The sequence below is a fragment of the Myotis myotis genome, unplaced genomic scaffold (genome assembly GCF_014108235.1).
Source record: "Myotis myotis isolate mMyoMyo1 unplaced genomic scaffold, mMyoMyo1.p scaffold_m19_p_11, whole genome shotgun sequence".
Lineage (NCBI taxonomy): Eukaryota > Metazoa > Chordata > Mammalia > Chiroptera > Vespertilionidae > Myotis > Myotis myotis.
Genome location: NW_023416315.1, coordinates 68,212,304 through 68,235,482, shown reverse-complemented (window position 1 = coordinate 68,235,482; position 23,179 = coordinate 68,212,304). Strand labels below are relative to the sequence as shown.

Sequence of the window (23,179 nt, the reverse complement as noted above, 5' to 3'; positions counted from 1 at the left end):
CCCACTCCAGTGCACGAATTTCATGCCCAGGCCTCTAGTCTAATATAACTCCAAAATCTAATAGAATATAATTAATACAATTCCACACTCTACTCCAGACATGTTAAAATAATGAAGAATTTTCTGACTTGTTTCAGTGAGAATTGGTTGCTCGCTAAGCTCAGGTGTCACTTGGGAGCCTTTTTAAAAAATTTATTTTTATTGATTTCAGAGAGGAAGGGATAATGATAGAGATAAAAACATCAATGATGAGAAAGAATCATTGATCCGCTACCTCCTGCATGCCCCACTCTTGGGATCAAGCCTGCAACCTGGGGATGTGCCTGGACTGGGAATCGAATCATGACCTCCTGGCTCATAGGTCGACGCTCAACCACTGAGCCATGCTGGCTGGGCAACACCATTTTGGAGTCTATTAACCATAACCTTCCCTTCCTGTCTCAGGTTGATTTCCTATTACAAGAATCTTAACTCTTCTTTTTTCTTTGTTTTCTCCTTTGTCTTGGTAAGTTGCATTATCTTTTGAGGTTCTTCATATCTGAAAATATCACTCTACCATTACCCTTAATCAAGACTTTTGCTGGTACAGAATTCTGGGTTGAAAGTAATCTTTCCTCAGAACTATAAAATCACTGATGCACTGTTTTCTGGATATATCAGTATCACCCCTCAGGTCAAAATGAAAGCTGCAGAAGCAAAGGATCTTTTTAGTTGTTGTTGTTCACTACCTGACACATAGTACGTACTCAATAAACATTTCTAGACTAAACTAACATTGAAAAACATTCTGATTCGTTGTATTTTGGGATCTTCTCTTTTATCACCAAGAATCTGAAAATTCATTAATATGTACCCTGATGAGTAAATATTTTAATCCATTGTGCTGGGTACTAAATGTTTCAATCTGAGCACATGTCTTTTAATTTTGGAAATCTTTTTGAATGATTTTATTCAAAGTTTCCTACCTTCAGACTTAACTCTTTCTGGAATTCCTATTATTTATGATGATGATATTGTTAAGCATATATTTTTCTTATCTTTGCTGTATTTCTATTTTCCTCTCCCCAACCCTACTTTCTGCAAGGTTTCATTAACCAATTCTTTCAGTAGTGTATATATATTTGTGTGTCATTTGCATAAAATTTGTAAGAGCTTCTATTTGTTCCATGGTTTTGTCCTTTCTTTTAACAACATCTTATTTTTGTTTTACAGATGCTCTATCTTTTCAAACCTCTCCAAGGATATCAGTAATTCATTCCAGCCCCCTCCCCCATTTTCTTCTTCCCATATAATCTTTGTGTTTTTTTTTTGTTTGTTTTTTTTTTGTCCAAATTGCTTTTTTAGTATTTATCTGTTTGAGGCTCTATCTTCCAAAGTAAATACTTTCCTCAAAAGTCTGACGACTTTGGCTCTCTGATCATTTTCAAAAGCATCGTATTAAAAATCTGAATGGAAGCAACATGCACCTAGCTGGGTACATGTAGATCATGGTCTTCACTGAAGGGGAATCTGACTGGGCTGTTTCCATGCGAAGTCTTTACTGTCCAGAGTTTTAGGTCTTTTCTCTTGGGCTAGACAGGCTCCAATGGGAAGACACTTGTAAACAGGCCGGGAGGTATAAACCTGCCTACCTGCCTGTCTCCAGCATTTTGGGAGTCAAGGGGATGAGCTGGCAGGAGAAGGCTGTGGTTCTCAGATTTCAGAATAAACGTTTATTTAATCTCCATGTGTCTGCATATAATCCTAACTCCAACTGTGCCTGATGTTTCCTCCCCTCCTCCACCCAGTCCAAGTGCCCTCTAACCTGACCCTCTTCAGAGACTGAATCTGCAGTGCTCTGCCCAGGGGTGGGGTGGGGAGGGGGAACACAGAGCAGTCCGAGGTGGAAAAGAGATGTGGGGATCTAAGTTGAGTTTTAAGAACACTTATGACAAATTGTCCTTCACTCTTATTTTCTAGAAGGGCAAAGGGCTTGATCTGGGCAATTCCAAAACACTTTGGTGATCGTATGACATAAATCAGATAGCTTCTCTGTTTTCCCCACTGCCGGCTTATGATTCAGTTCTTCCTGGGTGGCTAAAGTAGATACCATTCATCCACCTGGCTTCGAAAAACTCTTTTCCTCTTTTACTTTAGCTGTCCTTGTGGGGTTGTCTTCTGAAAAATAGTGTTCTGTTATTTTAGTTAGGTCCTGGGAGAAAGCTTTGCAAACATGCATCAATCTGCCATCTTTAACCAGAAGTTTCTCATTTGTTGTTTAATTTACTTTGCCTTATTATTTTATCTGTATCTTTGAAATGCATTTCTGGCATACAATTGGATCTAAATAAATAAATTTCTATATGAGTTATGAATAGTACCGTGATTACTTCTTTAACCTGAATTGATAAGTAATTTATGTTCCTTCTAACTGTTAACATAAGTGACTAAGAAAGATTATTTGGTAGAATCCTTATGAAAATCCTCATGGAATATATATATATATTTTCCTATGTGGATGCCTAAAATTTCTCGTTTTATTTTAGTCCCAGTTCTTGTTATTCAATATTTTATGGACTAAGAAAAAAACCCCCCACAGAACTGGCAAAATTTATACAAACTCTACAAACATCAAGAGGGAATATAAAAATCAGCTCAAAATGTCTAGACTGATTCCTTTTAGTTCTTGTCCTCAGTGCTAAGGAAATAAAAGCTAAAAAGTGTATCTTTAGAGATATTATTAAAAGAAGATATAGATTTAAGAGAAACAGAGAACAAAACTGTGAGAGGGGAATAATTATGTGGACAGCCGTGTACTTGCTGGGTGGTGGCGAGGGGGATTGAACTGCCCTGGTGGGGTGGCCCCAGTTAGGCTAATCAATCATGGCAACCCCATGCTCCTCAGCAACTGCCTGAGGAACTTAGGGCATGGGTTTGGTACAGGACTGTCTCATGACCTACATAAGGCTAATGAGATATGAGGGGTAGGATTTGCTAGGATTGTCTAACATAATGTCATGGTCTTAAGAGAGCATCACAGAAGAAGATGGCCCCACTACTCCCTTTGAAAAATGGCATGTATGGAGGTGAGATGTGAGGCCTAGGAATTCTGTGGTCTTGCTACCAATCTGGGGATGAAACCACCCCACGATGGAGGACAGTTATGTGAGAATCACCAAGAAACAGAGCCATGGCTACTGAAGTCAGCCTGACTTGAAGTTCATCCTACCTGAGACCAAGTGATGATGTATACATTAATTTTTTTAAACCAGTTTGAGGTAGGATCTGTTACTTGTTGTTGTTGTTGTTTTTTTAAATATATTTTATTGATTTTTTACAGAGAGGAAGAGAGAGGGATAGAGAGTTAGAAACATTGATGAGAGAGAAACATCGATCAGTTGCTTCCTGCACACCTCCTACTGGGGATGTGGCCGCAACCAAGGTACATGCCCTTGATCGGAATTGAACCTGGGACCCTTCAGTCCGTAGGCCAACACTACCCACTGAGCAAAACCGGTCAGGGCAGGATCTGTTACTTGTAAAGGGAAGCATTAATACAAAACACATAGATATTGAACTGAATGACAGACAATCTCTGCCTCAATGTCAAAAAATGGAAAAGTATGTGTGACTGAGAGACACATACAACAAAGTTAAGGGTCCCTACACAACCTAAAAGACAACACCCTTAACAAACACAAATGCAGAAACATTCTCTGCAAATGCAAAAGCCTTCCTCATATCTCATTTATTTTAAAATCAGCAGAGAATTCAGTCTTAACCCTGTAAGTTGAATTGCACTGTGCTCTCAAGAATAGTGTTCCCTAATGTGAATCTATTGGTCTTTTAGGCAAAACAATTCTCCAGCGTGAGACGGTCCCATGCACTGTATTCCTAAACCCAGAACCAGTGACTGTCCCAGTGCCTGGCTACTGTGACAATGAAAATCCTCCCTCATTCACTTACCTTAAGGTGAGAGTACCAGCCCCAGTTGAAATCACTAATGTAGGGGAACAGATGTACAGTATATTCTTTGAGAATTTCTTCCTTCAAGATCATTTAAAAAAAACAACACCACAGTCTAAAGCAGTGGTTCTCAACCTGCTGGCCCTTTAAATACAGTTCCTCATGTTGTGACCCAACCATAAAATTATTTTCGTTGCTACTACATAACTGTACTGTTGCTACTGTTATGAATTGTAATGTAAATATCTGATATGCAGGATGGTCTTAGGCGGCCCCTGTGAAAGGGTCATTTGACCGCCAAAGGGGTCGCGACCCACAGGTTGAGAACTGCTGGTAAAGCTTTTCATATTACAAATACGAAAATTGAGGTCCAGAGCAGCTAGGCATACACTATTCAAATCTACACTAATAAAAGAGAAACATGGTAATTGGTGTACGACCGCCACCCTTCTCATTGGCTAATCAGTGAGATATGCAAATTAACTGTCAGCCAAGATGGCAGCCAGCAGCCAGGCAGCTTGAAACTAACATGAGGCCTGCTTGCCTCAGTGACGGAGGAAACCAACGTTCCCCTCCTGCGGCTGCAGGCCTCTGAGTGGGCAGTTTAAGAAACATTGTAACAAACACCTCTGGACTTCAGCCAGCAGATTCGCAACATTGTAAGCAAAGGCCAGAAACCTACTTTCAGCCACAGAGGCCTAAGAGCTGGAGCCAAGCCTCAAGGTAAAGCTGGCCCAGAATAAAAAAAGAAAAAAGAAAAAAAGGAGCGGTTGGGAACTTCAGTCACCCCCAGCCTGAAAACAGCCCTCAGCCCCTCACCCAGACTGGCCAGGCACCCCAGTGGGGACCCCCACCCTGATCCAGGACACCCTTCAGGGCAAACCAGCCGGCCCCACCAATGCACCAGGCCTCTACCCTATATAGTAAAAGGGTAATATGCCTCCCGGCACCGGGATCAGCGTGACAGGGGGCAGCACCCAAACCCCCAGATCGCCCTGTGGCTCTGTGTGTGACAGGGGGCGGGGCCCCAACCCCCTGAGCAGCCCTGCTCTGTGCCTGATAGGGGGGAGCTCCCCAACCCCCCCCCCCCTGCGCCCCCCCCCGACAGGCCCTGCTCTGTGTGTGACGGGGTAGAGCCATAACCTCCCCATCGGCCCTGCCCTGAGTGTGGGAGTGGCGGTGCCCCAACCCCCTGATCGGCCCTACTCTGTGTGTGATGGGGGCAGTGCCCCAACCCCCTGATTGGCCCTGCTCTGTGCGTGACAGGGGGTAGCGCCGCAACCTCCCCATCGACCCTGCCTTGAGTGTGACAGGGGACGGTGCCCCAACCCCCCAATCAGCCCTACCCTGAGCGTGACTGAGGGTGGCATCACAACCTCCCAATCACCCTGCTCTGTGCATAACAGGGGGCGGCGCCCCAACTCCCCAATTGGCCCTGCTCTGAGCCCGACCAGGAGCTGCACCTAGGGATTGGGCCTGCCCTCTGCCACCCGGGAGCAGGCCTAAGCCAGCAGGTCGTTATCTCCCGAGGGGTCCCAGACTGCGAGAGGGCACAGGCCAGGCTGAGGGACCCCCCCGAGTGCACAAATTTTTGTGCACCGGGCCTCTAGTGGTTAAATAACAGTATTTTCAGATGGTTAAAGGGGAATATGAACTGAGCTCATGTTTTCAGTAAGTTCACATGGAATGATTCCAAATGACAGGCATGCTATAAGACACAATATGTAGACATGGCAACATTTTATAGGATCTAATGATAAGAGTGATAGAAAAGGAAATATATTGGCATATTTCTGTTTTTAACCCGCTAAGTTCTATTGAGCTAACTATAACAAGGGGAAAAGCAATATTATCAAGATATTTATCTTTCACTCTGCAAATGTTTTGTAGTATCAATACTTAATTTTCTCAGCAAGGAACTGTGCTAGGCACTGTGGTCCTTGTTCTCACAGAACGTAAATTTAAAAGAAAAAAGCGACCCAAGAGATGTGTATCAGAACCATGTGATCAGTGCAGAGTACAGATAGGACTTCAGTTTTTCCAAATAACTGAGAAAGGTTCTGCTGTGAAGATGGGACTTGAGAGTCTCCACGCTGGTGACACAGAGAGAGGGAGGAACAGTCACCAGAGTTACTGTGAAGGGGCCACGCGGGAAGGAGAAATGCACAAGGCAAGTGAGAGGGGCTCTGGGACAGACATTGCAGGGGAGGGGCCTGCTTAAATGAGCAGTGGAAACTGAATGGCAGGCTGAGGAGCAGACCACAGACCGACGCATGTGGAGAAGCTGCTACTAATTGTTGCGTAGTTGCAAAAAGTCATAAACGTTTGTAGGCGATTGGATGGTTGAGTGAAGTAATAAAGCAAATACTTGTATGAATGAAGAGAGTACATACCTGAAATGGCTTATCTGATTTTCTAAAAGGAAAGACAGTCTCTCTTTTATCTCCTCAAATCTCTCTTTTTCTTCCATTGAAACTGTTCCGATTCCATCAGGCCTGGAAAACAATCAGAATCAGTCATTTATACTGATAGAACATCTACTTTTATATATTTTATATCTATATCTACATCAGCACACACATATATATTTCCTTAAAAATCAAATAATTAAAAAAAATGCATAGCACTCTATAGTATACATATTACTTGTGTCTATAGTGAAAATTTATTGCAGATATGTGTAGCCATTTGCTTCATATTTTGACCTGGAATTAATGGACTGGAATTATTCTCTTTTAGACAGCCTTCAAGGTAAAGGATCACAATACATATTTTCCATATCTACAGAAAACAATGACTAGTCCTTGAGAATGGCAGTGAAAAGTGTTTTGTAGCGGTATCAAACATTTGACCAATTAAATGAATATCCCCTGAATGGAAATATTATTAAAAAATACTGAATGCAAGCTAAAGTGTCTTAACGGCTTCTTTTCTTAATTAAGCTAATGTGGAGTAAGGGATTTAATTTTAATTGTTGAAAGAAATGTAGACATCTTGTTTGGATACAAGTAGTGGTTTACTGTTCCACTCTTTGTTTAAATTTATGTACTTATGAATAAAAATAAATCCTATCTAATAAAAGACAAAAAGGGTAATTAATCGTACCTCCGCTAAGCTTCCCATTGGCTAATCAGCGAGATATGCAAATTAACTGCCAACAAAGATGGCGGCCGGCAGCCACGCAGCTGAAGTGAGCAGGAGGTTTGCTTGCTCCAGTGATGGAGGAAGACAGGGTTCCCTGCCTGCAGTGGCCCGGCTCTGAGCTCCGAAAGCAACAGCTCCAAAAAGCAAAAAAGTTTTAATTATAGAAGCTAAACAAACCCCAGATACCTGCTTTCAGCCAGCCACGGCCTCAGAGCTGGGAGCGCCAGTGAAGGCAACAGAGTTTCAATTATAGAAGGTAAATAAATCCCAGAAGAAAAAAAAAAGAAGAAGAAAAAAGGAGAGGCTGGGAGCTTCAGTCACAGGCCAGCCTGAAAACGGCCCTCAGCCCCTCACCCAGACTGGCCAGGCACCCCAGTGGGGACCCCCACCCTGAAGGGGGTGTGACCAGCTTCAAACAGCCATCAGCCCCTCATCCAGGCTGGCCAGGCACCCCAGTGGGGACCCCCACCCTGAAGGGGGTGTGACCAGCTCCAAACAGCCATCAGCCCCTCACCCAGGCTGGCCAGGCACCCCAGCGGGACCCCCACCCTGATCTGGGACACCGTTCAGGGCAAGCCAGCTAGCCCCCACCCGTGCACCAGGCCTCTATCCTATATAGTAAAAGGGTAATATGCAAACTGACCCTAACAGCAGAAGGACTGGGAATGACTGGTCACTATGACACACACTGACCACCAGGGGGCAGACGCTCAATGCAGGAGCTGCCCTCTGGTGGTCAGTGCGCTCCCACATGGGGGAGCTCTGCTCAGCCACAAGCCAGGCTGACGGCTGCCAGTACAGCAGTGGTGGTGGGAGCCTCTCCTGCCTCCTCAGCAGCGCTAAGGATGTCCGACTGCAGCTTAGGCCTGCTCCCCGCTGGCAAGTGGACATCCCCCGAGGGCTGCCGGGCTGCCAGAGGGATGTCTGATTGCCAGCTTAGGCCCAATCCCCCGGGGAGCAGGCCTATGCCAGCAGGTGGTCATCCCCTGAGGGGTCCCAGACTGCGAGAGGGCACAGCCTGGGCTGAGGGACCCCCCACCAAGTGCACAAATATTTGTGCACCGGGCCTCTAATATTTTAATAACAACATACAAAGAGAAAAGACCATCAATGTTGCAAGATTTTTGTGTTTAACCAATATCCCTATGGAATCAATGTGAATTTTCATTAGGACTTTTAAAAGTAGCTATGAGGATGAAACAGAAATCTTCTTTTACTAAGATTAGCATATAAAATATAATATATATCTAATGGCATGGATTTAGAATTTATTCTGTATCAATTTAAGTATCTGGTATATTGCAAAAATATGAAAATATAAATTTTAATTGTCTCTGTTAATACAGAGAAAAGGTATAGTAATCTCATATACATTACAGCATCTATATATTTCAACAAAATAAATCTTTTTGCATTTAATAACACCAATAATTTCTTCCCCATTAGTTCATTTTTCTAAAAATTTTATTTTAATTTCCAAAAGATTTATGCATTTCATTCCAATTTATTAATTTTAATGTTTTTGTGAAAATAGGTAGAAACAAGAACTATGAAAAACAAATGCTTAAAATAACTTTCCAATGAGATTTTTATTTGATATTCCATTGTTATATATATATATATATATATATATATATATATATATATGTGTGTGTGTGTGTGTGTGTGTGTGTGTGTGTGTGTGTGTGTGATGCTTGTAAACTAGTCAATTAGGATAAAAAGCAATTAAATTTTAAAGCTATACCTGTATCTCACTGACATAAAGACCTTTTATTTATATCAAAGCATCATTTAAGTTTCAAGTTTTTTTCCAATGTAGAGTAAATAATTTATTTTAGAAACTCATGTGCTGCTAGGATTTATGCTTTGAAAATATTTCTTACAATTATGGATTTAGAGTTTATTCTGTAGGGAAAGATCAGTTATTTCACTACATAATCAGAGTAATACATCACATTTTCCCCATCAGAATGCATTTGAATGTTCACTAAAGAAAAACTAATGGCAAAATATTGGTCTTTCAAATATTTTTAGGAAGAAGAAAGTCTGGTCTATAAATTATAAAGGAATTAAGTATGAGCAAGCTCCAAGGTTTTATACTTTGATAATGGATTTTTTTTTCACATATTACTTCAGAGCCAGTTCTCATTGAGGAAACGATAACACAAAACCCAGACTGCAACCTATGAATGGATACATATTGACAATGATGCCAAAAGTTCAGCCGGAGAGCTCTATTTTACTCATCAATCTGGGAATTTTGACATTCCAACAAAAACCATAGCTCCATTATGCTATCCAATATATAGCAATAAAAACACATTCCACAAAGTTGCAGGTGGTTATTTCACTAAACACACTTATGCAAACTTGATAGAAAACAGCAAAGAACTCGTTCTGATCACTGACATGCCCCTTGGCTTTGCTCTCTGACAGTGCCACATGGTCCTGTCACTGAGAACTTCCCTGGGGCAACTGCCTACCTGGAGTGGAATCAGGGCTTCGGGCAATGAAAAGCAAGGAAGGTAAATCAAGGGAGTGTCACTTATGTCGATCTTCACCAAGATACAGATCATTATACACAGGGAAGGGTCATCATTTTGCTGAGTTTATTACTAAATTAGGTACATATCTGACAGATTAAACACAACATTTAATGCTGTGGAATTGCTCTTATTCACATGTTCTTATTCTGAATATTAGGTGTATGAAGTGGTGTTCTGTGTCTAAATTGTTGGGAATAAATGGCAACTTCGCTGCAGTCAAGCCTGAAGGTAACAGCTCCTTCTAAAATGATTCCTCCCAATAAATGAAAATACTTCAATAATATTTTCCTGTCATCATCATCATCAAAACAAACGGAGTAATTATCCATTACAAACTTTTAAATATGAGGTTGGTACTGTGCTAGCTGTTTTATATGCAGAACAACAAAAAATGCTCACAGCAACCCTTTCTGTAGTTTCCAAGGAAGGAGGCTGCTAGGGTCCAGGGAGGTTAGGCTACTTCCCAAGATCACACAGCTGGGTGCCAAAGCATAGGCTTTTGCATTTCAAAGCCAGTGCTCTTAATGTCCATGTCTTATTCCCCCCTCCTCCATTTGCACAGAAAAGAATAAAGAGCAATTTTTAAAGACCCATTAGGAAATGGAAGCTTTATTTGAGAAGCAATAATGGCGGCACTATTTTAAATACATGTACTTCAGACATTTTCTATGTTATGTGTATTAAAAGGCAAAGAATTTAAAAATTAACACAATTTTAAATACCTATCATTGAATCATTGAGTCAATTAAAAAAGACCTTAAAAAGGAAGTCCTAGAATGTACTCTTTCAGACACTACAAAATATGCTATTGCAGAAGCCTTGAGGAAAACATGAACTAGTTATATTTTATGACTGTTTATCAAGTAGACTCAGGGTAATAAGAGACTTAAAATAACAGGTTCATAAACTCAGTTATAAAGTAATGTCTATCAGCTGTACCTTCAAGTCACATCCAGAATCTGACCAGCTCTCACCACTTCTACGGCTTCCCCTCTAGTTCCAGCCATCAGCTCTCCCCTGAGTACGATGCCAGCCTCTTTGGTCTCTCCTCTAGTCTCTTGTCCGACCATTGGCAACACACTGTTGCGAACCCTTTTCAAGCATCAGTCATCTCTTTATAATGGTGGCAGTCATTTTAAAAGCTGAAGCCCTTAGAATGGTCTACGAGACTATATGATCCTCCTACCCCACAATGACTCTCTGACCTCTTCCCCTTCCAGCAAGTCCTGTCACTCTAGGTACTCTGGCCTCCTTCCTAGTTGCAAACATATGAATTATGTGCTGCCTTGGGGCCTCTGCATGGCTGTCTCCACTGCCTGGGAGCTCTCTCCCTAGGCACACACACAGCTTGCTTGCTCCCTTCTCCTCTCTACCGATTTGACTCAGAATTAGCGAGGTTATCTCTAATCATCCCGATATAAAGGTATAGTCTCTCTCCTTCCCATAGGCCTCTTTTCCTTTACCAGGCCTTTTTGCTTGCCATTTTACATAAGGCTGTCATCCAACATGTGGCATATTTATTTATCTGTTTATAGTCTGCCTCCTTCATGCTATGCCTCTAGTGCTTAGAACATCTTGTTGATGTTCAATAATACATAAATGCCAAAGAAATGAATGAGTGATACACAGACTATAAAAATATCAGTTATATAAGATTATGAGAATTCATGAATTAGTGCTCTCATAAATATTGCTTATTAGTGTTAATATGGCATAAATTATTTGGAACATTTGTTATATAACAGTAGATAAAATAGGATTTTTTTTTTTTTGGAAAAGTAAACAGAGGCAGGTATTATAGTTAAGTATTCTGGGTAAAAAGATCTCTAACAAAAGTTAGCATGTATTTACTGGTACACAGCAGAAAGTTTTCAGGGTTTGCCTGCCATTTTAATTATTAGTAAAATGATTTACTTTAAATCTCAAGGATAAAATTCTTTCCCTGCGATAATAAAAGTAAAAAGAACAATGCCTCTTTGACAATGATTAAAAGACTGAAAATGTGGTTACTGAAAAGTCTAATATAAAAGACCAATTTTCTTATTTGAATGTTAATTTGGGTTTAACTCTGTACTTATAATTAAATATTAAAGTGGTTCCAACGAGAAAGAAAAGTATTCTCATATATCAAGATTTAATATTTTTTGTTTTTTCCCCGGGGCCTATAGTTATTGAAACTACATGATTTAATAAAAGCAGAGTGTTCTCTGAAAGAAGTTCAAGATATGAACAAATTATAAAACGCAGTGTAACAGTAGATACATATCTTTTAATTATAGATATTGTCAAATAAGTAATGACATGGAACTTCCTGCTGGCATTACACAAGCAGTTGAACACCAAATGCAGTTGTGTCTATGTTAATTATATTTCAAAGATTCTTAAAAAACAGAATTCATACAATAGCACCTTCTGCAAGTATCGCTTAATAGGTTTGATCTTACATCTGCCTATGGGTCACATTCTGTTTTAAGAGAAACTATCACACCTTTACTGTACACACACTCTCTTTTCTGAAAGCCAGATTCATCCAAAAAATAGTTCCCACTCAGTACTAAGGCCTATACAAATTAATTTCATTAAATTCCTCCCTGATCTAAAGGATTTTATCATTTGTGCTATTCGTCAAGCTGACAAATTAGGCATTTAAAAATAAACAGAATCCTTTATGTATACTGGACATCTTGGCATGGTGACCAATTCCTTCTGTAATGAGTACAACATAAGCTCTAAAGGGACAACTTAGACATTTTTTAAAAGACAACTACAAAAAACAAAACAAGAGGGATAAACAGTGTAAATGATCCATTTTCTATGATCTTCATGGCTTTTGGGATAGTTCAGATGAGAAATGAGTTTCTATGAAGTTAAAGGGTGATTAGACTATAGCTCAAGAAAGATCTAAGGCAAAAGGGTGTAGTACTGGATAACAGAGTCAGGCACTTGAGCACAAGACAAAGGATCAATGAGGGACTCTTCCATATTCAGAAATGGACTAATCTGGTAGCTTCATTTCCCTTAGTTGAACTGTTTACAGTTCACACATTTTATAGTCCTTTTTTCCAATCTAACACCAAATTTCAGAGACTCCTAAGGCCAATAAAAATGAATTTTGGCATGTTTAATATCCATTTTATCTGCGTAAGTTGGAGTAAAGAGGTCTTACTGGCTGTCGACATGTTTTTATAAACAGTGGTCCTGTGATAAGCTGCAACTAAAAGGGTTAAATTGCCCAAGTATTTTGTGAACAATACAAATTGTAAGACCTTCTTGGAGGATTATAGTGCAATCAAGGTGTATTAAAGAGTCTGAGAAGCCTGATAGTAAAGAAATCTGTTTAACTTTGTTTTTAAATATATATTTTTATTGACTTCAGAGAGAAAGGGAGAGGGAGAGAGTTAGAAACATCAATGAGAGAGAATCATTGATCGGTTGCCTCCTACGTGCCCCCTACTGGGGATTGAGCTTGCAACCCGGGCATGGGCCCTTGACCGGAATCAAACCTAGAACCCAGGACCCTTTAGTCCGCAGGCAGACGCTCTGGGCCAAACCGGCTAGGGCAGAAATTTGTTTAACTTTAAACAACATGTCCCAAAGTTACTTAGTCATGGGATCTCCTCAAAATTCCCACTTCAGAGCTGATGAGTGGTTTTTTTTGTTTTGTTTTTTTGTGAAAACTGTAACATCTTGTATGGTTATTTTCTCAATCACTTTCCTCAGCTGAGTAGGTTCTAGATCAGCCGTGGGCAAACTATGGCCCGCGGGCCGGATCCGGCCTGTTTGAAATGAATAAAACTAAAAAAAAAAGACCGTACCCTTTTATGTAATGATGCTTATTTTGAATTTATATTAGTTCACACAGACACTCCATCCATGCTTTTGTTCCGGCCCTCCGGTCCAGTTTTAGAACCCATTGTGGCCCTCGAGTCAAAAAGTTTGCCCACCCCTGTTAGATGCTCGGGAGTAAATGTGACCTTGTCTTTATCATCTCTAGGAGTCTGCATATGGCCTGGGACAGAGTGCTCAGGAAGCCGGTGAATTGAATAAATACACCGGAACTACCACTGTACAGAAAAGCCTGGGAAATTGATGAGAAGTTTTCTTCCCCCTCCCCCCCACCTACCCCCTCCCTTCCCAAGCCATCAGGTAAGTTTGCATGTCCTGGCAGTTTGTGGTTTGTGGTTAAAGACATTTTGCAAGCAAGCGGACAAATGACTAAGTTTATGGTGCTTTGGGGTTCCTTATAGGGCTCTGTTCACCTGCCCTCTCCTATACATTCCATCGTAGCTTCCTCTAAGAGATGAGAAGGGGAGAGACACCTAGAGTGTGGTATTTCTGAATTGTCAATTCTGCCTGCAGCACAGCAGGTAAAAGTCACTTTGCACTTCGTGTATTTCCCACCAATATCCATTTGTGAACAGAATAAAAAAGAGAGGAAGGCACAGCATGAGAATAAGAAATGATGGAAGAGGAAGGAGAAAAATCTCTTATTTTTGCTTCCCCAACTTATAACACCTCCTATTGTTTCAAATATAATGACATATTATTTAGATGGTCACATAGTATATAATCAGATTCCTTTTATTTCCCTGAAATTTTACATATCCAGAGAACACATTAATTTGACCCCTTCACATTCACTGAGATAGAAGAAATAGTTTTTCTATGAGAAAATATTTTTAAGACAATTTTAAAATCATTCTTCTCTTTTTCCAAACACGCCTCCCTCCTACTCCTTTCCTTATTTGAATTTCCTACCACATTCTATTTTCTTTGGAGGTTTTTAAAGAGCAGACATTTCCACAGAGAAAGCAATACCTGACACTGTGAAGGTATGTGATTTTGTCATGTAGTTTTTGTGTTAAGGTAACAAACGATATGCTAAGGACAGTTACAAAGATGTTTGATAGCTGACCTGACTTGCAACCAAACTCACAAACATTCTTGGACTAATCCAAATTAAATCACTGCCGCACACAGCTCTAAAATTCAGGGGAAACAAAACACCGAGAGATTTTATACTAAAAATAAAAAATATTAATGTTAGCGAGTGTGTTCTCTGATGCCAACATCACCCTCTGCCACACACCTAACATTAGTATTTTTCTTAAACATATCAACTGATATGTTTTTTAATTAAAGGACTGCATACAAAGTATAATGTGGATGGAGGAATTCAGAAAAACACAGACGCAAAAATTAAAATTTCCTATAAATGTCCCAACTATAAATAACTGGCAGTACCATTTTGTAAATATAATTCTAGTTCCTATTCTATAAATCTATGGATATTATTGTACATTCTGATTTATAAGGTGATTCTTTTAATCACCTTATAAATATTTTTAACATTATTTAAATATTCTAACATATACTTTTTAGTGGAAGGATATTATTTCATTATTGGAATGTACCACCATTTCTTAATAGAATACTTTATTAGTAAAAATCTAGACATTTTCTCCCTTTGTTTTTCCTACCATAAATTCTGCTGCAATAACAAATATTACACATAGATATAATTATCTTTATTGTTGAAAGTATTACAGATATCCCCTTTTTAAGAGATTAACCAAAGAACTTATATGCATATATGCATAACCTATGGACACAAACAATACTACATATATTTTAACCCACCTCTAATTGTTTCCTTGGGATATATTTCTGAAAAAAAAATTTAATATATTTTTATTGATGTTTAGAGAGAGAGAGAGATTGAAATATCAATCTGCTGCCTCCTGCATGCCCACTACTAAGGTTTGAGCCTGCAAGATGGGCATGTGCTCTGAATGGGAATCGAACCAGCGACCTCTTGGTGCATGGTTTCATGCTCAACCACTAAGCCACACTCTGAAAGTATATTGCTAGGTTGAATGGTGCTATCAATTGAATTGTGTCCCTCCTTCAAATTTATACCTTGAAGTCCTAACTGCCAATGTGACTGCATTTGGAGATAAGGCTTTAAGGAGATAATTCAGGTTAAATGAGGTCATAAGGGTGAAGCCCTAAGCTGATAGGATTGGTGGTGTTATAAAAGGTAGAAGAGTGAGATCTCTCTTCTATTATACAAGGACCCAGAGAGAAGGCAATCAACTGCAAGCCAGGAGGACAGTCTTCCCCAGAACCCGACCATTCTGACATCCTGATGTCAGAGTTCCAGCCTCCAGACTGTGAGAAAATAAATTCCTGTTGTTTAATTTATGATGTTTTGGTATGGCCAAGATAACCAAGACAAATGGAATATTATTGGGCATTTGATACATATTGCAAAAGTGCTTTTTAAGAAAGCACTTATCAGCTTATACTCTGACCTATAGTCCATGAAATTATTAATTGCCCTGCAACTTCATCACCCATGGTATTTTATCATTTGTTATGATAATTTTCAACTTTATACATAAAAGACTCTTTCATTGTTTTAATACATTAATTTCTATGGTATAAAATGACACAATCTTGCTGGTTATATAGGGTCTTTCTGTGGGCCATAAAACCATTGCATTTAATTAAGAACATTTAATTGCGAACTCTGCTTATGAAGTGTCCCGACATGTCACTTGCAAAATGTGTCAACAGATGGCTAATGTCATTCTTTTACTTACTGGACAAATATGTATTGAGAACCTAGTTAGGTCCTGGGGATACAATATAAGCACAACAGAAGTGATCCCTACCCTAAGGGAGTTTATAGTAAGGAAAGGCATAAAAAAGAAAAATCAGACCAAAAGCGTACAATTACATTTAAGAAGGGCAAAAGTGCACAGACCTGATGTGGTTTAGATTTTTAAGGGCTGATGCATTTTGGGAACGATAGTTAAGCTGAGAGAAGAGAGTGAGCAGCAGTTAACCGGGTGGAACCTGCAGCAGAGGGGTCCTAGGAGGTTCTCCACAGAGATGTCTCATTTTTTCAAAATGCAAATTTCACCATGTGACTTCTGCTCCTAATATAGTCAACTTACTTGTTACTCTCCAAATCCCTCTTCACTACAAAACACCTAGACACTGAATAAATTATAGCAGGCACACTGTTAAATGTTGTACTATACTTATAACAAGTAAAAAAGAAGTTATCCAAAAGGCAGGAAAACAAAAATTGAGTCAGGAGCTAAAACTGAAATAGGAGTGAACGTCAACACCAGAGCTGCCTTGGAAGCAAATGCTCACACCAAGGGCTCTTTACAGCTATGCCCAAAGGACTCGGCCACCGGGTCAGAGACCTAATGTGCCCGGGCCACTAAACCTGAGATGCCTGTGAATAGGACCCTTGAATAGGCTGTGCTATCAGTGAAAGGATGGCTAGAAAGAATAAAAAATCTTGCAAAGGGAGGCAACAAGGATGCCTGCCTGTATCCACCACAATTATAGACTGAGTGAAAAGGTCTTTTCTGAGAATATGCATCATAGGCCTGACCTCATTGTATTGAGTACTACTGTGCAGGCAAGGGGTCTCCAAAATGAGGGAATACTGTAGCTCCAGCAGCACCCCTATCACCAACTAAAGCAAGAGCAAATCCTCTTTGGAGGAAAGCATTTTCAAATAGGCCTTATAGAACTCCCACAGATTGATTTCAAAGATGTGTGTTTCGTACAAAAATGCTAGCTGAATAAAAAATGGTGACCAAAGCTTAAACATTGGCAGAAACAGTAACTATATATAACTAAAATACCAGACAACATAAACATGTCAGCAAGGAGGAAGGTGATTGGAGTGAAATGTTCTAACTTCTACAGGAAGACAGGAGATTTTATGATTAGTATAAGACTTTAAAAATATACATATGGCCTGGCTGGAACCAAGAAGTCAGAGTATGATTCCTGGTCAGGGCACATGCTGGGGTTGCAGGCTTGAGGCACCTAATAGATGATGCTTCTCTCTCATCAATGTTTCTATCTCTCTATACCTTTCCCTTCCTTTCTCTCTAAAAATCAATAAACACATATATTTAAAAAAAGCCAAAAAACATACATATGACAAAATCTCAAATGCTGGACAATGTAAACTACTGAAGAAAAAAAAGAAAAAAAAAGCTTACAAATGTGAGCCAAAAAAGGAAAGCCAAAAATGGTAGAAATGAATTTACTTATATAAATACACATAACTGTAAATGGACTAAATTGATTTAAAAAAATGTCATGTTGGATAATTAAATCAGAATCTAGTTTGCTATTTATAAGATGCATTAAATACAAGAATACAGAAAAGCTAAATGTATGAATAAACACATAGCAGACAAATACTCACCAAAAGGCTAACATTAATAACTATCTAAATAAACTTTAATGACAAATACATTATTAGTTATAAAGAGGGCCACTAAATAATAATTTCTGTTCACTAGGAAGATTAAATAATTTTAAACTTAAGTGCAGTGATTAAGCAGCTTCAAACTATAAAAAGTAAAATTTGGCAGAAGTAAAAGGAAGAAGCCAATGGCAGTGGCGGTTTCCACTCAACCTTGGTCACAATCCCACAGATCAAACAGGCAAATAAGAAGAGTTTAGAAGATCTGAACCACGCAAATCCTGCTTGTCCTACTAAGCTAGAGTAGACTTTTTTCAGACAACATGAAACATTTACAATATTTGGCCATAAAGAGTCTCTCAGCAAGTTATGAAGAATCAGTATCACACAGACTACATTCTATGAATAGAAATAAATTAGGTTAGATATCAGTTCTCAGGGAAAAAACAAAAAAGTTTCACTTTCTTAGAAGTTTAAAACTACAATTATAAATAGCCCTTTGTCAAATAGAAATTATAATGACAAGTTAGAATTACTTAAGAGTGAATTTTAATCAAATATTACACATAAAAATTTATATTTGTAGTAAAAGCAGTAATTGGTGGGAATCTTCAATGCTTATGTTATAAAAGAAGAAAAGCTAATTAGTAACATCAAACAGGAAGTTAGCAAAAAATAACACAAGAAAGGAGAAGAAATAATTAAATTAAAGACAATATTTAATAAAATGGTTGACTACAAAAAGGGGTACACAGAGAAACTTAAAGGGTGATGGAACTGTTCAGAATGACACTCGTGAGGTGAATATATGACTCTGTGTTTGTCAAAACCCACAGAACAATAATAACTGGCCAGCACAGAACGTGAGCTTCACTGAATACAAACTTAAAGAAAACAAACCACCAGATGTCGAAGGATCTCAGGATGGAATGCATATTGTGACAAGTGACACTAACTGTATTGTATGACATAACCTCACTAAAGAGAACGGGGGGGGGGGGGGGAGAGAACAAAAGCTGTCCTAGTGAACAATGTTTGGACTGGAAACTATAAAGCTACTGACTAAAAGGCCTGTACACAAACACTGAACTCTAAGTAAAGAGATGGTGGCTGGGGGAAGCCAGGTTTCTCACTGTTAAAGAGAGAAGCTACAGACAAGCAAGAAAGGAAGGATAGCCTGGGCTGTGCGGTATTGGACTAGAGTTGGAGACATCAGGAAGGACTAACGGGTTAGTGCCCGAACATCTATGGCCTGGCTCTGTCCAGTGAGAGGGCCTGGAAGCAATGATAACCTAGTAGCAGTGAGCATATCCATCATCCCGATCTTGTTTTCTAAATGCCATCGGTAATAATAAAAGTGTAATATGCTAATTAGACTGGAGTCCTTCCAGACAACCTTCTGAATGAAGCCGGGGCTGAGAGGGAAGCCTGGGTCTCGGGTGCCAGAGGGAAGTTGGTGATGGCAGCTGGGGGAAGGAAGGCCTACTCTTGCATGATTTTCGTGCATCAGGGCCTCTAGTTCTTTAATAAAAGGAATTAGGGCTCCTTGGAGAAACGGTTGATTCTAGGCAGAGGCAGGGAAAATATAAGATGAGCTTGGGGCATGTTTTAGTACAAGAAAGATAGAAAATGCTCAAAGTCACTAATCATTGGAGAGATGCAAATTAAAAGGACAATGAGATATCATCTCACACCTGTTAGAAATCATCAACAAATCAACAAACAATTAAGTTTTGGTGAAGATGTGGAGAAAAGGGAATGCAGACTGGGGTAGCCACTGTGGAAAAGAGTATGGAGTTTCCTCAAGAAGTTAAGAATGGAATTTCCATTTGACTCAGTGGTCCCACTTCTAGGAAAACATCCTAAGATAAGCTGAAGCACCAATCAGAAAGAATGTATGCACCCCTATGTTCATAGCAGTGCAATTTTCAATAGCTAAGATCTGGAAACAGCCCAAGTGCGCATCTGCAGATGAGTGAATAAAAAAGCTGTTGTACATACACAATGGAATGCAACACAGCTGTGAAAAAGAAAGAACTCTTACTACTTGCAGCAGCATGGGTGGACCTGAAGAGATTTATGCTAAGTGAAATAAGCCAGTCAGAGAAAGACAAGTATCACATGATCTCACTCATATGTAGAATCTAATGAACAAAATAAACTGATGAAAAAGAGACACAGAAGCATGGGACAGACTGATGATTTCAGAGGGGAGATGGGGAAGGGTGGGGTGAGGAGTGATTAACCAGGAAACTTATATGCACATATCCATAGCCCATGGACACAGACAATAGAGTGGTGAAGGCCTGGGAGTGCGAGTGTGGGGAGGAGGGGGTCAATGGGAAAGAAAAAAACAAACAATGGGGACAGCAATAATACTTTTCAACAAAAGTGCTAAAAAAAAAAACCAAACACCACAAAACCCAACAAACCCCACAAGGATGGGACACATCACAGGGAGTCAGTCTGAAAGAGCTCTCACTGGCTCAAGCTAGAACAATTTGAACAACAGAGCAAATACACCAGTATTGGATTACAACCCAAAGTATAAAGGAATTATATATGAATCCATATTGATATAAACGGTGGACCAAATAATTAGAGAGGAGAGGACACAAATCTTCCTCACAGAAGATTACTTCATAATGTATGTAGCTAATCCTCCCTCCAAGGAAGTGGGAGGACTAGCTACATAGTTAGTTATATGTATACTGGAGGCCGGGTGCACGAAATTCATGCACTCGGGGGCGGGGGGGGGGGCTCTCGCAGTCCGGGATCCCTCAGGGGATGTCTGTCCCTATGGGGAGCGGGCCTAAGCCATCCGTTGGACATCCTTAGCGCTGCCGCAGAGGCTCCCACCACTGCTGCTGTGCTGGCCAGCCATGAGCCCAGCTTCTGGCTGAGTGGCACTCCCCCTGTGGGAACGCACTGACCACCAGGGGACAGCTCCTTCATTGAGCATCTTCCCCCTGGTGGTCAGTGCATGTCATAGTGACCGGACATTCTGCTGTTCGGTCTATTTGCATATTAGTCTTTTATTATATAGGATATTTAGTACATATTTAATTCCTCTCTCCCCTTGTGTGTGAACTGCGCTTAGTCACTTGCTTCCTAGTAGTATGAAGAAAGCAAAATACCTTCACAGTGGAGAAACCTGGCAAACACCACGTTAACCAAGTGACCAAGGTGAACATGGCTAGTGATGTCCTGTGGATATCATTACTCCTTGACAGAAACAGAAGAAAAGGTATTTCATCCCTTCATAATCCCATAACCCCAGTCTAGTCATGAAAATGTCAGAGGAATCAAATTGAGGAATGTTTGACAAAATACTTGACCAGTACTTTTCAAAACTGTCAACGCCATGAAAAACAAGGAAAGGCTGAGAAACTGCCACAGATCAGAGAAGACATGACAACAACATGCAATGTGGTATCCTGAGTTGAAACCTAGAACACAAAAAAGGACATTAATTTAAAAAATGGGCTGATGATTAGCCAATAGTAATGTACCAGTGTTGGTCTCTTAGTATTGACAAATGTACCCTGGTAATTATGATGACAACATTAGAGAAAACTGAAATACAAAAGCTCTTTGTGCTATCTTTTCAGTTTTTCTGCAAATCTAAAATTACTCTAAAATAAAAACTTTACTTTAAAAAAATTCATGAAATGGAAAACAAAGAAACAAGAGAGTTCAACAAAGCCAAAGTTGCAATCTTTGAGAAGAGTTTATAAAAGTTTACAAACTTCTGGTAAGATCAACTGAAGAGAAAGAGAGAAGGGGAGAAGAATAAAGAATGGGAAAGGGAAGATGTTTGGAGATAGAGAAAAGCATCTGAAATGCACTATTTCCTAGAAAATTATAACCTGATAAACTTACTGAAGAAAAAATGGGAAGCCTGAATAGTTCTTTAACTACAAAAGAAACGATGCAATAGTCAAATATCTCTCCACAGTAAGTGCCCACACCCAGATGGCTTTAAATAGTTTTTTTTAATGTAATTTTATTATTGACACTATTACAGATGTCCCCCATAGTCCTCCTCTTTGTCAACCTCCTCCAAGCCCTCTCCCCCCTGCCCTTCAAAGATGAGTTCTTGATCAACTTAAAAACACACAAAACAAGTTATTTGCCCGGCTGGTGTGGTTGAGCATCGTCCCATAAACTAAAGGATCATCGGTTCTATTCCTGGTCAGGGCACATGCCAGGCTTGTGGGCTTGATCCCCAGAAGGGGTTGTGCAGGAGGCAACAGATCAATGTTTTTCTCACCCTCTCTCTTAAATCAAAAACATATGAAAGAAGAAGGAAAAAAACCGAGTTCTTTGAATATCATCCAGAACAAGCAGGCAAACTACCCAACTCATTTTATACGGCTGCAATAACCTGTATACCAAACCCTGACACAAACAGCATGATAAACAAAAATCACAGGCCAATCTTGAGCATCAACATAGATCTGAAAATCCCAAACTGATGGGAAACAGTAATGGTAAGTGCTATACATGTATATACATACATAGCTTTTTGTTTTGCTTGATTGTTTCTAAGTAACAGAATTACATATGTACGATGTTCTTTTAAAAGTTTAGTATGTTAGCAAATTCCATGGAAGGCCAACTCAAGAACCCAAATTCTTTTTTTTTAAATATATTTTTATTGATTTCAGAGAGAAAGGGAGAGGGAGATAGAAACATCAATGATGAGAGAGAGTCATCAATTGGCTGCCTCCTGCATGCCCCCTACTGGGAATCAAGCCCACAGCCTGGGCATGTGCCTTTGCCTGGAATCAAACCTGGGACCCTTCAGTCCGCAGGCCAACGCTCTATCCATTGAGCCAGACCAGCTAGGGCAAGAACCCAAATTCTTTACCCCTCCTAATGATGCTAAGAAGGCTCTGAAGATCTCAAGTTCAAGACAAGCTAACCAGAGGAGTAGCTCTTGCTTCTACTCCTTGTTAACCTGGTCTATATTCTAACATAAACTGACTCTTTCCCTTTCCCTTGTTTCGTCCTCAGCGATTCACCTTCAGCAGGCTCTGTTATGCACTGTTTCAGAAAAACCCAGGCAGGAGCTGTTTGCTGTGAATGAATGGTGTGAAGGGAAAACAGAGGAGAGTGATTAAGTAACTTTAGTAACGATTCCCCAAGTTCTGGTCTGGCGACTGCTTACCTTACACAATGGGGTTCTTTACTCCTGTTCAGGCTGAGTCTTGGCCACACCCATATTAGGCCCACAGTGTTTCCCAGCAGCATGGGAGTGGGGTGGGGGTTGGGGGTGGGGTGAAATAGCCTCACC

General features: G+C 39.9%; 1 protein-coding gene across 19 annotated transcripts in view; it reads right to left on the bottom strand.

Annotated features, from left to right (window-relative positions):
* Positions 1-23,179, bottom strand: part of CADPS2 (calcium dependent secretion activator 2) — a 506,535-nt gene that overhangs the window by 117,395 nt on the left and 365,961 nt on the right. For all 19 annotated transcript variants that reach the window (XM_036328812.1, XM_036328815.1, XM_036328814.1 and 16 more), the window contains one exon: positions 6,339-6,440. In XM_036328812.1, the coding sequence (XP_036184705.1) occupies positions 6,339-6,440 (102 nt within the window). The remainder of the gene's footprint in view (positions 1-6,338; positions 6,441-23,179) is intronic.